The sequence below is a fragment of the Notechis scutatus genome, chromosome 6, assembly GCF_049901735.1.
Source record: "Notechis scutatus isolate UNSWTSFEM ecotype Mainland chromosome 6, rNotScu1.2, whole genome shotgun sequence".
Lineage (NCBI taxonomy): Eukaryota > Metazoa > Chordata > Lepidosauria > Squamata > Elapidae > Notechis > Notechis scutatus.
Genome location: NC_142014.1, coordinates 73,990,084 through 74,007,772, shown reverse-complemented (window position 1 = coordinate 74,007,772; position 17,689 = coordinate 73,990,084). Strand labels below are relative to the sequence as shown.

The 17,689-nt window shown below is 45.1% G+C and overlaps 1 protein-coding gene across 5 annotated transcripts in view; it reads right to left on the bottom strand.

The window, feature by feature from the left end:
• Positions 1-17,689, bottom strand: part of ABCC9 (ATP binding cassette subfamily C member 9) — a 128,322-nt gene that overhangs the window by 92,116 nt on the left and 18,517 nt on the right. For all 5 annotated transcript variants that reach the window (XM_087968812.1, XM_087968813.1, XM_087968814.1 and 2 more), the window contains exons 7-13: positions 17,006-17,203; positions 16,296-16,454; positions 14,947-15,102; positions 10,710-10,844; positions 9,121-9,283; positions 3,334-3,374; positions 1,604-1,746 (exon numbers count right to left, since the gene is read on the bottom strand). In XM_087968812.1, the coding sequence (XP_087824938.1) occupies positions 1,604-1,746; positions 3,334-3,374; positions 9,121-9,283; positions 10,710-10,844; positions 14,947-15,102; positions 16,296-16,454; positions 17,006-17,203 (995 nt within the window). The remainder of the gene's footprint in view (positions 1-1,603; positions 1,747-3,333; positions 3,375-9,120; positions 9,284-10,709; positions 10,845-14,946; positions 15,103-16,295; positions 16,455-17,005; positions 17,204-17,689) is intronic.

Here is a 17,689-nt window from a genome sequence, read left to right as displayed (position 1 = left end):
TAGACTGAATAGCGTCATTTATTCTGGTATGATTCCCAGTGGAATATGTTATGCATGTTTTGTAAATATTCAAGATAGGGACCATGATGTATGAACAGAAGCTATGGAAAAAAAAATACTGCATAAATGGTGTTAACAGAAGTGGAGTTCAGGATCAAATTAATGGTGCTTACTGATTTATTCTGCTTGTCACAATATGTTTTTTTCTGATATACGGGTAGTCCCGGACTTACAATTATTAAGTCCAGAGTTGTGAAATGAATTTTGTCCCAATTTATGACCTTTCCTGCCATAGCTGTTAAGTGAAATGCTGCAGTTGGTAAGTCAGCAACTCAGTTGTTAAGTGAATCTGGCTTCTCTATTGACTTTGCCTGTCAGAAGGTCACAAAATGTGATCACAAGACCCCGGGACACTGCCACTGTCATAAATATGAATCAGTTGCTAAGCATCCAAATTTTGCTTAGCAAATCAGAAACGTTGGGCTCAACTGTGCTTGTAAATCGAGGGCTACTTGTCAAGCTTGGGTAATACTGCATTCATACATGCAGTCACAATGATGAAGATGGTCATGGGAACCCACTCTTTGAAGGAACATCAGGAATGTTCCGTGATCTCCACAATTCCAATTATTTGGAAGAAGGCGTAATGGTGAGGTTGTCCCATTGGGCAAACTCCAATTTACAGGGGCTGCTACAAAGAAGAGGGAGTCAAGTTATTCTCCAAAACACATGAAGGCAGGACAAGAAGCAATGGGTGGAAATTAATCAAGGAGAGAAGCAACTTAGAACTAAGGAGAAACTTCCTGACAGTTAGATCAATTAACCAGTGGAACAACTTGCCTCCAGAAGTTGCAAAACCTCCAATACCGGAGTTTTTAAGAAGAGATTGGACAACCATTTGTCTGAAACAGTATAAGGTTTCCTGCCTAAGCAGGGGGTTGGACTAGAAGACCTCAAAGGTGTCAAGCCCGAGATTGACCTATGTGTAGCCATTTTAGTTAGGCTTAGTATATATTCTTTTTCTTACTTTCTCTTTGGCAGTTATGGGGGAAAGGGTTTCGGGCTTGCCACATTCCTAAGGGGGGAGGAGTGGAGATAGAGAGAATTGTTTAGGCTGGGTGGTTCTTCTTTCCCGTGGGAAACGAGCTGTCCGGGCTTGGGCCCCTGGAGGTGGAGATTTATGTCATCAAGCAACGTTGAATTACTTCTATTGGAGAATGTGACTTTTGAGGGTTGTTTCTAACTTCTAATATTGTGGGGTAATTCCAGGTTGTGTCAGATCTGCAATTATCATGGACTTTGCCAATTTGATGCTTTCCTAAATAAAAGAAATTGGCTTGGAAGATGGACTTTGTTCTTTTCTTTTTAAATGGATTTCATCACTTGGAAACCTGACACAAGGTCCCTTCCAACTCTGCTGTTCTATTCTATTCTATTCTATTCTATTCTATTCTATTCTATTCTATTCTATTCTATTCTATTCTATATTCTCCTCTACTCTACTCTACTCTACTCTACTCTACTCTACTCCACTCCACTCTTTTTCAACATGGTTTGTTAGTTAAATTGTAACTGCTCTGTTTTAAAGCATTATATCACTTACCTTATGATGGCCTTGACAGCAAATCTAACAACGGTGGACAACAGGAACAAGGGTGTAACGAGGATGTGGAACAGGGAGAGAGACGCAAAAGCCTGAGCTGTAGTCAGCTGTGTATCTTCGGCATATGTGTAGGTCACAAAAGTCTAGTACATCAAGAAAAGATATAAGTAGAGGCAAATGTTTTTTCAAAAAAAGCATGGGGTCTTAAACTCAATTCAAAGACCACTTGATGTTCTTCTTTACATTTTTTTCACAGAGGTGGTAGGATTACCTCCACCTTTCTGCAGTTATCAGCTTCTAAACCCTCTCCTCTCCTGTATCTATGAACCCCCATGAAATGTCTTACATCAGAGTCCTCCAAAGGAGCTGCCTCTCAGGGGGAAACCTAGCTGCTTTAAAGAGCTGCAGAGCAGGGGTGAGCTGCTCCATAGGTTTGCCTGGGTTTGGGAGAACCCGTAGCTAACGTTATGGCTGGTTCAGAGAACCACCAAATCCCACCCCTGGCTGGCTCTGCCCGCCCATCCAGCCCCTCCCACCCCATCCCTCCCAGGAGACTCCACACAGCCCGTTTTGGACGCGAGCTAAGTGCAGAGCCTGCGTGGCGGCTTGGGGAAGGAGAAAAACGGGCCTCCTGGAAGTTCAAAAATGCCGGAAACAGGGCTCTGGAGGGCCTCCGGAGCCCGGGAGAGGCTGTTTTCGTCCTCCCAGAGGTTTGAGGAAAGCCTCCGGAGCCCGGGAGAGTGAAAACACCCCCACCTGCTGTGGTGCAGGATGATGACTAAACCATGCCCACCCTGGCCACGCCCACCCCCAGTAACCGGACAGAGAACCCGTTGCTGAAATTTTTAAAGCTCACCCCTGCTGCAGAGGTCCTATTTTTGGGAATCAAATTCAAAGCACTGCTAGCCTTATTCAGATATCCTTCCTTTCAAAAATGATGGATATAAATGGAATGTACATCAACAACTGTCCGCAGGAGAGGTCAAAAGAGGGGAGATCGGTAAAAAGGAATACTGCACTGTAGCAAGGCAAGTTGTGAGTCCCTTTTCTGATGTGCAATGTGATGTGAGACAAAAAGGAGTAAGAGTTCACATCATTTAGAAATATTAGGCAGATAGATGTCCCTCTGCCTTTCTTCCTTGGACTCAAGGATCTTCCCTATGGTAGGATGTAGCTTTTAAATGCTAAGCTTTGCTCGTCCTTATAACGTATTTCCTGTAAAGAAACCTTCTTTATTGTGATAAGTATACAATCTGCTCCACTAATTTTATTTATCTCGCCTTTCTTATTTTTGCAAATTAGCCAAAGTGGCAACCTATCCAACACACACCTTCCTCCTCCTGTTTTCCCCACAACAACAACCCTGTGAGGTGGCGTGAGCTTTGAGAGACGGACTGGCCCAAAGTCACCCAATTGGCTTTCATGGCTAAAGCGGGACTAGAACTCACACTCGCCTGGTGGTTTGGCTCAAAGTCACCCAGCTGGCTTTCATGGTTAAGGCAGGACTTGAACTCATGGTCTCCTGCTTTCTAGGCTGGTGCCTTAACCACTGGACCAAATTGACTCAAATCCTTGCTAAGGATTTTGGACACCATTTTGGCCTACTCTTTAGACATCAAAACTCCCTGATTTGTACTTCAAGAAATAGAGATTATTGGAAAAAAATAAAGATCCCAAACGTATTTTATATTGCCGTGCATCAACCCACCCACTCCCAAAACCATTCTTACCGCAAGAACAGCTGCAATAGGTATAGCTGCATTCATAAAAACTGTGAAAAATAAACACAAACCACCCATTCATTTTATATACCAAATATTTCAGAATCTGTACAGCACAATGTTTCAATATTATTTTCTGCCAGAATAAATAATAATAATAAAGCAATGCCGGACTTCTCCTTAACAGGGAAAAGAATTCTTTTCACGTCAAACAAAAACATACTGGAAATATTACGGTTTGTATATTTTATTGCACTGGAGAACATATTCCCAGGAGACCTTTAGGACTGTACATTTTAAATGTAACTCTGTGAGAAAAGGAATTATTTGAAATTATGGTGAAGCCCCAGAGAGCTCCTTAAAACTACAAACAAACTTATTTATCATGCTTTCATAGACTTGGTCTCAGTAATTACTAATGTAAACCAAGTCATGTCACACAGTTTAAAAGGAACCCTTTGGAATTACCGTGTTTCTCCAACAATACGACCTCCCCCAATAGAAAGACCCAGCATGTTTTCTAGGCATAAAATGAAATTAAGCCCCTCCCCCCAAATTTAGGCCTATTTTAAAACATGCAAAATGGGGGGAAGGGCGGGAGGACTTGCCGTTAGGAGGGCCCCGCGGGCAGCAATTATTCACCACCAGTTGCTCCTAATGGACGATCATGGCAGAGCGTGGAGAGCTCCCTACTCCTGCCAAGCACCTTTGTGGCAGACCCAAGACCTTCAGCGCCCGCCGCTGTTGATTTCCCTTCTGCCCATGCCGCCGCCACGTTTGGAGCTGTCACTTCCACGTTTGGAGCACCACTGCTGTTTGGAGCACCGCTGCCGTTTGGAGCTGCTGCTTCTGCATTTGGAGCTGCCACTGCGTTTGGAGCTGCCACTTCCATGTTTGGAGCACTGCCGCTGTTTGGAGCACTGCTGCTGTTTGGAGCTGCTGCTTCCGCATTTGGAGCTGCCGCCGCGTTTGGAGCTGCCGCTTCCGTGTTTGGAACCCCACCGCTGTTTGGAGCACTGCCGCTGTTTGGAGTTGCCCTGTCCGTATTTGTAGCTGCCGCCGTGTTTGGAGCTGTCACTTCCGCGTTTGGAGCACTGCCACTGTTTGGAGCACCGCCACCATTTGGAGCGCCGCTGCCACTCCAAACACGGCAGCAGCTCCAAACACAGAAGTGGCAGCTCCAAACATGACAGCGGTGCTCCAAATGGCGGTAGCACTCCAAATGGCAGCGGCACTCCAAACACGGAAGCGGCAGCTCCAAACATGGCGGCAGTGCTCAAATGGCGGCGGCACTCCAAATGGCAGTGGCGGCAGCTCCAAACGTGGCGGCAGGAATGGGCAGAAGGGAAAGCAACAGCAGCGGTGCCAAAGGTTCTTAGGTCTGCAGAAAAGGTGTTTGGTGAGAGTAGGGAGCTCTATGCGCTTCGCCATGATCACCCATTAGGAGCGGCTGGTGGCGAGGCTGCCCACGGGCACTCTAGATGAGGATGCAAGGGGGAATTAAGTCACCCCCAAAAGACGGCCTAGCCGTTTTTCAGGGCTCAAAAAAATATAAGACCCGGCCTTATTTTATGAGAAACACGGTATTTAGAGACGGTTACCATACATCTCCGGGTATGAGAAAAGCAAAGAGAGGTCAGAAGATCATTTTTATTGGGTTGGGGATTTTATTGGATTTATTTTTTTCCTTAGTCAACGGAAATATTAACTTGTAAACTTCATTCTGGGACAGGAAGTGTCACAAGGCTGAAAAAGGAACACAGACATGCAGGAAAGTTACATTTTTCACTGCATGTGATTCCTCTGTTAATGGAAAGGAAACTGAATTTTGGAAACAAGCCAAACAAAGCTAAACAACAATATCACATGTGTCCCGCTAGACCAGCAGTGTCAATCTCACGTTGTCATGGCGGCGTCCCGTGACATATCAGGACTTTCAGCAGATATTCAGCATATCCTGACCAGTTCTAGAGAACTGGTAGCGGAAATTTTGAGTAGCTCAGAGAACCGGCAAATCCCACCTCTTACTGGCCCCACCCCCATCTATTCTCTGCCTCCTGAGTCCCAACTGATCAGCTGGGTCATCTTTTGTTGCCCTACACAGGTGAATGGAGCTGGAAAGCAGGTTAGTGAGGTGGGGAGGGAATAGGGATTTTGCAGTATCTGTCAATTCAGAACTCCCGGAATCCTGACAGTATCCTTCCCCTGCCACACCCACCAAGCCACGCCCACCAAGCCAAGCCACGCCCACAGAATCCCACCACTGGGGCATGGGCCTGGCCAGAGCGTGGCACATCCGGCCTGCAGGACAGGAGTTTGACAGCCCTGCCCTAGACTCTAGTTCCTCTTTTGTCCGCTACGAAATATAGAATAATAGGCCTGGAAGGAAGCTTGGCGATCTTCTAGTCCAGAGGTGTCAAAATGTCATCTAGATGCATCACATGCTGGCCACACCCACCCCCGGTTTAGTGAAGGAGGAAAAAGTCGTGATATGTCATGTGACGACAACGGGACACTGCGAGTTTGACACCCCTGTTCTCGTCCAATCCTCTCCTCAAGGCAGAAGACCAGGGGTGGGATTCTCCCGGTTTAGACCGGGAGCAAACCCCCCCCAAAAGGCTTGCCTGAGGCCCAGGAGGCAAAAAAAAATGGGGGGAGGGGGGGGTGCTGCAAAAAAAAGAAGCCATGCCCACCCAGTCCCATGGCCACGCCCGCCTAGCCATGCTCACAGAACCGGTTGTTAAAAAAATTGAATCCCACCCCTGCAGAAGACCTTATACCAGTCTGGTCAAATGGTTAAGGTAGACATAAGTGTAGACATTCCTAGTTCCTGCAACTGTTCATCATACCATTTAGCCTCCAGACCCTTCATCCTCTTTGTTGGTCTTCTCTGCACACATTCTAAGGTTTCAACATCTGCTTTGCATCTTGGTGACCAGAACTGTATGCGGTATTTATTTATTTTTATTTATTCGTTTTGTATTGCTGCCTATTCGCCACGTCGACTCAAGGCGGCTTACAACATATAAAACCACAATTTAAAACAATAAAACTCATAAAATCCAATTATTCCAAGTGTGGCCTCACTACTTAGTATGAAATGGTATGATCTTGATGTTATCCTTCTGTTGATGCAGCCCAGGACTGCATTAGCTAAGAGTGAAGCATCAAATTAAGAGGATCTCCAAACTGGGAAACTTTTTGACATATGGGCTTCAATTCCCAGAATTCCTCAGCCAAAATACCGTGTTTCTCCAACAATACGGCCTCCACCAATAGGAAGGCCCAGCATGTTTTTGGGGCATAAAATCAAATTAAGCCCCTCCTCCCAAATTTAGGCCTATCTTAAAATATGCAAAATAAGGGGGAAGGGCGGGAGATTTGCCGTTAGGAGCGCCCGGTGGGCAGGAATTCCTCGCCACAAGCCGCTCCTAACGGGCGATCATGGCGAAGCGCGGAGAGCTCCCTACTCCCACCAAACACCTTTGCTGCAGACACCTTTGGCACCCGCCGCTGTTGCTTTCCCTTCTGCCCATTCCGCTGCCACGTTTGGAGCTGGCGCTTCCGTGTTTGGAGTGCCACCGCCATTTGGAGCTCCAAACGCGGAAGTGGCAGCTCCAAACATGACGGCGGGCGATCTTTTTATTTTGGTCCGCGCGAAGTTCAGAGCGAGCAAGAGAGGAGACTGCGATGCCTCCATCCGAGATGGCAACCTCACTAGTGGATCACAACGTGGCTGGAAGCCCGAATCGGCGGGATACGATGGCAATCTTTTGGGAGCGAGAGGAAAGGGAGAGAAGAGTTGCGAGGTGTAATTTGCAGGAGGAAGTGGGTGTACCCCACGGCAGGGAGCCCAAGGAAGAAGGGCCGGTAGGCAATGGAGAGCGTCCCATAGCTCCGGAAGCAGCCTAGAGACGCGCCCGGAAGAGGCGCAGATGCTGCCTTGTAGTCCCCAAACCAACTCCAAACGCGAACGTGTTCCAAACGCAAGCCGGTCGCTAAAGTGCCAGAAAGCAGCAAGGGCACCAGGTGGAAAGGACAGGGTCATGATCACATGGAGATGCCCAGAGAGCGGAGCGCACATAACTAAAGGCGGTGCACGCAGTTGGTTTGGGGACTACAAGGCAGCATCTGCGCCTTCCCGGGCGCGTCTCTAGGCTGCTTCCAGAGCTATGGGACGCTCTCCGTTGCCACCGGCCTTCTTCCTTGGGCCGTGGGGTACACCCACTTCCTCCTGCAAATTACACCTCGCAACTCTTCTCTCCCTTTCCTCTCGCTCCAAAAAGATTGCCATCGTATCCTGCCGATTCGGCTTCCAGCCACGTTGTGATCCACTAGTGAGGTTGCCATCTCGGATGGAGGCATCGCAGTCTCCTCTCTTGCTCGCTTCTGAACTTCAGGCGGACCAAAATAAAAAGATCGCCCACCATCATGTTTGAGCTGCCACTTCCGCTTTGGAGCTCCAAATGGCGGCGGCACTCCAAACACGGAAGCACCAGCTCCAAACGTGGCAGCGGAATGGGCAGAAGGGAAAGCAACAGCGGCGGGTGCCAAAGGTGTCTGCAGCAAAGGTGGGAGTAGGGAGCTCTCTGCGCTTCGCCATGATCACCCGTTAGGAGCGGCTGTTGGCGAGGATGCAAGGGGGGAATTAAGTCACCCCCAAAAAGACGGCCTAGCCTTTTTTTCGGGGCTCAAAAAAAAATAAGGCCCGGCCTTATTATGTGAGAAACATAGTAGCTTCCCCCTCTCCCCATAACAATCCTGTGAAGTGAGTTGGACTGGCCCAAAGTCACTCAGCCAGTCCTGTCTTTCATGGCTAATGAGGAACTAGAATTCCCAGTCTCCTGATGATTGGTCCAAAGCAGGGGTGGGATTCTACCAGTTCGCACCTATTCCCTAGAACCGGTTGTTAACATTCTAAGCAGTTCGGAGAAGTGGTTGTGAGAAGAAATTACTGGCCTAATCCTGTTAGGAAGGCAGGAAGGAAACATTCTGGTGTTGCTTACAGAAACTGCCTCTCTGTTAACCCTTATTACATTCTTGGCAGGACTAGACTTCCTGTCTCAGGAATGTCTCTGGAGTTTTTCCCCCCTCCTTTACTGGTACTTTGCTTGTGTGGAGTGACCATTCAAAGTTACAATGACACTGAAAAAAGTGACTTATGACCATTTTTCACACTTACAACTGTTGCAACATCCCCACAGTTATGAGAGGCCAGGCGAGGAGATGTGTGCTTCGATGTGAGTGATATTGAGTTGGCCACGCCCAGCCAATAACATGACCACCAAGCCATGCCCACCAACTAAGCTACACCCACAGAACCGGTTGTTAAAAAAATTGAATCCCACCCCTGGTCCAAAGTCACCCAATTGGCTTTCATGGCTAATGAGGGACTAGAACTCCCAGTCTCCTGATGATTGGCCCAAAGTCACCCCAACTGGCTTTCATGGGGCGGGACTAGAACCCATAGTCTCCTGGTGATTGGCCCAAAGTCACCCAGCTGGTTTTCATGGCTATACTGAGACTAGAATTCATGGTCTCTTGGTTTCTAGCCTGGTACCTGAACCATTAGACCAGATTGGCTCTCTGGTTGCACTCAGTATTATACTGTAGATTGAGTTACATTCTTATATTTTCTGTTTGTTTTCTTTTTTTTAAAAGAAAACACTAAATTTATGAAACCCACTCCCTAAAGAAGCCACCCTTTGTTAGTTTTTGGATAACAGTTGGTATCAAGTAAAGAAATTAAATAAGGCAGAACAACCCATCAGCCATAAAATGTCAACAACTTCTTACTGGAAAGAGACGTATACAGAGCAAATGTTTTCAGACTCGTTAGTTCTTTCATCCGTGTATCTTCCACGTTTTGACAGAAGATGTGCTCCCAGGCGTATAACTTTAATAGTTTGATGCCCTTTAATATTTCGTTGGTCTTCTTCAGCCTCTCTGTAGAATAATCCTTGTTCCATAAAAAAGAAAGAGATGCAGAAAAAAATGCATAAAATGAAGGGTGGAAATACTGGGGTTAATGACAGAGTTTTCTGAGAAAATAGCCCTTATGTCATTGAAGTCTAACTTAGTCCTTATGTCATTGAGGTCTGACTTCCCCAGGCTGATGTATCCCATGTGTCAAACTACAATTACCATCATTCTCAGCTACCATGATCACACTGACTTGAAGTGACAGGAAGTGTAAGCCAACAAATCTTGTTTTTGTTTTTGTCTCCAGGCTTTTAATCGCCTTAGTTGCTCTTCTTTGCACTTTTTCCAAATCCTCAATGTCTTTTTTGTAATGTGGCGACCAAAACTGGATGCAATATTCCACGTGTGGCCTTATTAAGGTTTTTTAAGATAAAGGTAAAGGTTCCCCTCACACATACGTACTAGTTGTTTCCAGCTCTAGGGGGCGCTGCTCATCTCCGTTACAAATCCGAAGAGCCAGTGCTTTCCGAAGACGTCTCCGTGGTCATGTGGCCAGCATGACTAAACCCGGAAGGCGCATGGAATGCTGTTACTTTCCCATCAAAGAAGTCCCTATTTTTCTACTTGCATTTTTTTACATGCTTTCAAACTGCTAAATTGGCAGAAGCTGAGAAAAGGAGCTCACTCTGTTATGCGGCGCTAGGGATTTGAACCACCGAACTGCCGACCTTTCTGATCGGCAAGCTCAGCATCTTAGCCACTGAGCCACCATGTTCCTATTAGGCTTTATAAAGTGGTACTAATACTTTATGTGATTTGGAGGTTTTTAAGAAGAGATTGGAGAACTATTTGTCTGAAATGGTATAGAGCAGTGATGGCGAACCATTTTGTTGCGGTGTGCCAAAAGTGCGCGCACGCACACACGTGCCATCACCTACAATGCAATGCACCCCACCCTCCTTGCGCATGTGCACACAACACCCCCACCACCACCAGGAGGGGTGAAAACAGCTCCCGAAGCCCTCCAGAGGCTGAAAACGGGCACTTCCAGTATTTCCAGAAGGCCCATTTTTCAGCCTCCCAAGGCTGCAGAGGCTTCCCTTGAGCCTCTGGGAGGCAAAAAACTGCCTCAAATGGGCCAAAAATCAGCTGGGAGGCGTGTACATGCCGTGGTTTGGCTGGGGCTCGCGTGCCCACACAAATGGCTCTGCATGCCACCTGTGACATGCGTGCCATAGGTTCGCCATCACAAGTATAGAGTGTCCTGCTTGAGCAGTGGTTTGGATAAGGAGACCTCCAGGGTCCCTTCCAACTCTGTTATTCTGTACCATATGCATCGGATTTGATTGGAGAATATTTTGGTTTTGAGACTAAGACAAATTTCACACGTGCTCTAGTTCAAGAAGAACAGCTTTCGGCAGCACATATTAAAACACAAATAGAATGAAATAAGAATAACTTACAAGAGTACTTTTTTGGGCCTCGGCCAACTTGGTTGCGATGAAATACTGGATGGGAGCCAGTAGTAAGATCACAGCAGCCCCCACCACCGCACTCTTTCCCAGTAAGTGGTAGAGTAGGATCACTCCCATAATAATCTACACAAAATAGGAGAAAGGAGAACGACTTAGAAAACGCTATTCATCTGCACATAACTGCACTGATTTTTTGACAGGAAATGTAGAAGCAGGTCCAGATATTGGAACTACTGAAATAGGAAAAGCCACTCTTACAGTCTTTGAAAGATCTACCCATGTTTTAGGTGTGGTTTACAGTTTTAAAACAAATTGTCATGCCCCTGTCAGAGTCTGAATCCGAGGAGGAAAACAAAACAGCTGACAGGGAGCGGGAGTGTGGCTCCATTGGCTGTGGGGGAAGCTGGGGAAGGGCAAAGTCAGGCTGGGCAGAGCAGGGAAGAGATAGAACAAGGGAGAGAGAGTTCAGAGGAAGACCCAGGCCCACTCCCTTTTCATCTTAGGGCACGCAGGGAAGAATGGAGAAGGGAGCAACGTGAGTTATGTGGGTTACGGGGGAGAAAAGGGCCCTGATTCCCTTCATTAGCCACACCTGGGAATGAGAGTTTAAAAGAGATGCAAGCTGAGTGTGGTGTCTGCTGGGAACAAACATGTATTTATCTTGTGTTGACTTTGGTTATCTGCATTCCTGGCATCCTCCCAACAGTGTTGAATTACGGCTGTTCCTTCATGTCTAGAATTCCTTCTCTTGCCCTTCCAGACTAATTACCTCATCTTGCCTTGATTGGACTTATAGTTACAGTTTTTGTTGGCCATGATTTGGACTTGATTCTCTGCAGCCAAAGGCTGTTCCTGGGAGAGTTTTTCTCCAGCCAGAAGGTAACCAGGACATTGGGGGAAAAGTTGAAGCTAAGAAAAGGGACTCTGACAGTGTTGCTCCGGGTCACAAATATTTAGGTATTAATGCTGGGCAAATCATATGAAGGTTACAACATAAAACACGTGGGCATGAACGGACTATGGTACTTCCAACAGTTTACAGCATCTATATCTTTCAGATGGGAATGCTCTCCTGGTGTGGAACCCCAAATACTTTAGATATGTAAAAACACACAAATAACATATATATATTATTTATATACATTACTAATTTTGTTGCTGTTATTTTGATCACAATACTCATTTTAGTTCATCTATAGTATCACATTTTGGGCCTATTTATCAAAGCTATTTTATCTTCTGACTTCCACCTCTTGCTTTCCAACCATCTGTATAATCTATTCCGTGTAGCGTAATATGTTTCCCCTTTATTTTTTAGTTCTATAGTTAATCTACCTAATTCTGAAGGGAAGGTTTATTCTAACCACTGTGGTGGTACAGTGGTTAGAATGCAGTATTATGCAGGCAAACTCTACATTCCCCTGCCAGGAGTTCGATCCTGGCCTGGGTCAAGGTTGACTCAGCCTTCCATCCATCTGAGATCGATAAAATGAGGACCTAGATTGTTGGGGGGCAACAGGCTGACTCTGTAAACTACTTTACTTGTAAAAGCACTGTGAAGTGGCCTATAAGTCTAAGTGCTATTGCTATTTATCATTTTTAATGCCTTGAAGGCAGGAGCTGAGGCTAGAAACCCTAAGGTCCTAAAATCGGGTCAGTTATATGGGTAACCCACTGTCACAACTTACAACCGTAATGGTCAGGCTTCATTAAAGTCCTAAGTTGAGGACTGCCTTAATTAGGATCAAATCTAATTTATTTATTTCAGTCAATGCAGGAATCAAATTGAATACCAAATTTGTGGGTTCCTGAAACCAGATGAGGAACACTGTCATCAGCATATGTCAGCATTTGCTCTGCTTGTCTCTCTGATTCCATTAAAGCTTTTAGAATTCCTGTCAGTCTTAAACCACAGTTTAAATAAGGAGAACATCTTTTGAGGATATCTCAACAAGTTGTGTATTTTACCAACGAGAGGGTAACATTATTATGAATCAGTCAGGATTTTGGATTGAAACAGTTATTAATCCCTTGTGACTTGATACACACAAATCTACATATATAAAAGCGAAATACCACTCATGCATCATAACAAAATCTCCAGAACCGTAAAGCCTACAAATTTGAAATTTGCCATGTATGTTCCTCTTGGCTTCTAGGTGCTCACTAAGAAAGGATTTTTTGAAATAACCATCAGAGCATTAGCATTTCGTATATTATTATCAACGCGCTCTGATCAGGGGTGGGATTCAACTTTTTTTAACAACCGGTTCTGTGGGTGTGGCTCAGTTGGAGGGCATGGCTTGGTGGTCATGTGACTGGGTGGGCATGGCCAACTCAACATCACTCACATCGAGGCATGCATCTCCTCACCTGGCCTCTCGTGACTGTGGGGATGTTGCAACAGTTGTAAGTGTGAAAAATAGTCATAAGTCACTTTTTTCAGTGCCATTGTAACTTTGAATGGTCACTCAAAGTACCAGCAAAGACGGGGGAAAAAACTCCAGAAACGTTCCTGAGACAGGAAGTCTAGTCCTGCCAAGAATGTAAAAAGGGTTAACGGAGAGGCAGTTTCTTGTAAGCAACACCAGAATGTTTCCTTCCTGCCTTCCTAACAGGATTAGGCCAGTAATTTCTTCTAACAACCGGTTCTCCAAACTGCTTAGAATGTTAACAACCGGTTCTAGCGAATAGGTGTGACCTGGTAGAATCCCACCCCTGGCTCTGATGCTAAGGAGTTCTACTCCCACTCCCCATGTGAAAAGAAATCTGTTCCAAATGCAAAACATAAGCAGAGGAGAGGAGTTTCCGTTTCCGTTTTAGTTTCACAGCACCAAGCACCTTTAGTTCAGAACAGTTGAGCTAAGCCACGCCCAGGCTCCTTGCTGTCTCCTTGTTCACACAGCAAATACTGTTTCAGTTTCCAAACAGCCCTCAACTCTCTCACACACTGACAGGATGCTAGCCAGATGAATACTGATGGATGCTGGTAGGCAGAGGCAGAATGTTTTTCCCTTTATTTTTCTCCCGAAAAAGTAAGCCCGACCACATAGTTTCGTAGTGAGGCACGGGTGTCGAGCTAATACATTATAGCAGGGGTCCCCAACCACCAGTCCGTGGACGGTACCGTCCGTGGAACAAGTCCTACCGGGCGCTGGTTTGCTGTTTGATGGGCGCTCCATCTTTTTGATGAAAAGCGCTTCCGGTGAGCTTTTCCGGTAGAAAGCTCACCGGAAGCACTTTTTCATCAAAAAGATGGCGGTGCCCAGCTAACGCCGGTACCGGGCTGCGCCATAAAAAGGTTGGGGATACCGGGCCGCGGCATAAGAAAGGTTGGGGATCACTGCATTATAGGACTACATGTTATAGTTGCAAATGACCGTAACATCACTCTGGTAAATGTTACAGTACAAGCTTCAACCATGAACAATGTTTGTTAATTGAGGATTATGGGAATTGAATACCATAACTCCATAGTACAGGTAGTCCTCAACTCATGACCATGATTGAGCCCAAAATTTATGTTGCTAAGCGAAACATTTGTTAAGTGAGTGTTGTCCTATTTTATGACCTTTTTTGCCACAGTTGCTAAATGAATCATTGCATTTGTTAAGTTAGTAACCTGGTTATTAAGTGAATCTGGCTTCCTCATTGATTTTGCTTGTCAGAACGTCGCAAAAGGGGATTACATGACCCATACATAGTATACTGCAACCATCATAAATATGAGCCAGTGGTCAAGCATCTGAATTCTGATCATGTGACCATAGGGGTGCTGCAATGGTCATAAGTGTGAAAAACGGTCATAAGTCACTTTTTTCAGTGCTGTCGTAACTTTGAATGGTCACTAAACGAGTTGTTGTAAGCCAAGCACTACCTGTACATTGCAAAGTTAATGTTATTTGTAGCTTATTCATGAGTTTCCTCAACCTTGGGAAGTGTAAGATATGTGGACTTCAACTCCCAGGATACTGGTTGACTGGGGAATTCTGGGAGTTGAAGTCCAGACATCTTCAAGTTGCCGAGATTTTAAAACACTGGCTTATTCCATACTATCTGAGGTAAAAATTAACCTTGATGTTCTTCATCATATCAGTGAAGATGGGATTCTTTTTAAGGAATGGGAATCCATCCGTTTTAGACATATATTCTCTCTCCAAAACACTCAATCAAAATGAAATCTGTTGCTTTTTCCAAAAATTTGGCCCTTACTTCGATGCTCTACCTGAACGGGCATAGCCCACAAGTTGGGACACAGGAACAAGAACCACATAAGTTGGTTTGTTTCTATGGCAACCAGGTTGTTGATCTGTCCTAATGTCATCTCTCCCATGGACAAATTAGATGTGGAAAGCCTTAGGATTTTGTTATAGATCATTGCCTAGGAAAAGAAGCAAGGAAAACACCAGGATTAGGAATTTCAGCATCAGAAATTACAACCAGCACAAGGTCCTCACAATGTAAGGGAACAATCATATGGGCTGTAGTTCCACTTTAAAAATTTAGAACAGAGATCTCCAAACTTGGCAACTTTAAGACTTGTGGACTTCAACTCCCAGAATTCTCCAGCCAGCTGGCTGGAGAATTCTGGGAGTTGAAGTCCACAAGTCTTAAAGTTGCCAAGTTTGGGGATCCCTGTTTTAGAACCGAAGGTTGGGACCATTCCTTCTAAATTGTGCAACTTTTCTACTCACCAGTCTAGGGAGCATCATTTTATGAAAGTGGTTTATAAAATGGTCCCATTTTCCCAACGTTGGACCTTCACACAACCAAGTGGAATATATGGGTCGACATGATAAATAACCAATTCTATCACCACTCCTGTCACATGTCATATCATAGAATCAGATAAATACCCAATTCTATCTCCACTTTTATTGTGTTTCATCAACACTAGAGTGCTCCTACTCAATGTGTCTTACAATTAATTAAATTATTAGATACATATCTCACCATTCATCCAAGAGGTCAAAATGGCCTACATTAGTGAACTGTATAAATTATAAAACATTTGACTGTAATCTATATGAACTATATTCACAAGATTAACAGAGTTGGAAGGGACCTTGTAGGTCATCTAGTCCACCACCACTCGCCCAATCAGGAGACCCTCCACCATTTCTGACAGATGGCAGTCCAGTCTCTGCTTGAAAGCCTCCAGTGATGAAGCTCCCACAACTTCTGAAGGCAAAGCTGTTGCCATCTTGCTGTCAGAAAATTTCTCCTTATTTCATTTTCATTTCATTTTCATTATACTGAAATATCAATGAAGTAAGTTCAATTATTTTTCATTCCAGCTTTTCCATTTCACTATTTTGTGACTGCAGCATCTGGGATGCTGGTCAAAGGCCAAAATGGGTCTCAGCCCATGAAAATGGCACATCCCTGGTAAAAATAGGGATGAAAGACAGGGATGAAAGACATCCCTGGTAAAAATAGGGATGAAAGACATTTTATCTGTCTTTCATCCTACTTTACCTTGTCATTCTTAAGAACAAGCGAATTAAGTAAAGGTGTGAAGAATTAAAACCCTTATCAAAGCCTACAAGGGGATGAAATTAAGTCACTATTCACCAGTAAAGCTCCTCGTAGGTTGATGCCCGTCTCTATGGTAACATAATAGGAAGCCTGGAGAAATGTCCTCTGGAGGATAAGCGCCAGGAACAGGAGAACAGCCAGAACATAATTGTCCTTGAGGAAATCTCTTGAGGAGAGGAATGGCTCTGTAGATATCTTTGGAGTGAAGAGAAGGAAGCAACTTCAGAAACTTTTGAAAGCATTCTCCAACCACGAAAGGAACAATTATGGCTATCACCTACATCAGAGGGTCAGCAACCCTCACAGAAGTGGTATTCAGCCGGTTCTGACCAGTTCTGGAGAACCAGTAGCGGAAATTTTGATTAGTTTCTATCCATTGCTTTGGTGTTTGATGCTTTTGATACAGGCCTGTCAAAATGGCGGCCCACGGGCCGGATGCGTCATGCACAAGCCACACCCACCCTGGCTCCGTAAAGGCCAAAAACATCGTGATATGTCATGTGACGTAATCGAGTTTGACACCACTTCTTGTGGCAGCCGTTCATATATTGGAACACTATCAAGTCCCCCCTGGTCCTTCTTTTCACTAGATTAGATATACTCAATTCCTGCATCTGTAACCCCAGATTTTTCCCAGGGTGAAAAAACAGGTGTGTAGAGACAAGATAAGAGGAAGAAACACTGGTTAAGGATGCCAAGAGGCACATACAGAAAGCCCATTATACCAGATGGAATGGTTAACGTACATTGGTGACATTGTTGCTTGTAGACTTGGTGTCATTGGATAAACTGTCAATGATGCCAGAAATGCATAGCGGTCCAGCAAAGCCCAGAAGGTCTGCTAAATAGCGGAAGGTGCTGCTGAGGAGAATGGGGCGCCCAAACGCCCGATACATCGTTAACCAGATGGAAGGAGTACGGTTTGGATGGTCAGCTACTTTTTTCTGAAAAGAAAAAAAAAGGAATTCAGTAAATAATGATTGAATCATGGTTAATCAATCATGATTATTAATAATTAAAACTAGGTAAAGATAAAGGTTTTCCTTGTATTCCGAGGTGCGAAGAATGCTGTTACCTTCCCACCAAAGTGGTACCTATTTATCTACTCGCATTTGCATGCTTTCTAACTGTTCGGTGGACAGGAGCTGGAGCAAGGAATGGGAACTCACCTCGTCACGTGGTGCTGGGGTCTCAAATCTGGGCTGTTGATTTTCCAAATCACAAGCACAACGTCTTTAAACAGTGAGCCATCATGCCCCCATGATAATTAAAACCAATAATCAAATGCAACACTTTGCTAGCTAGAAAAACTACTAATTATAAGCACATGGTAGGCATCTATGCACTCAATATGGGGCTGCCCTGGATTGAAGACAATCCAGAAGCTTTCAACTGCTCCAGAATGTACAATTTGGGGTGCCCTGCATCAC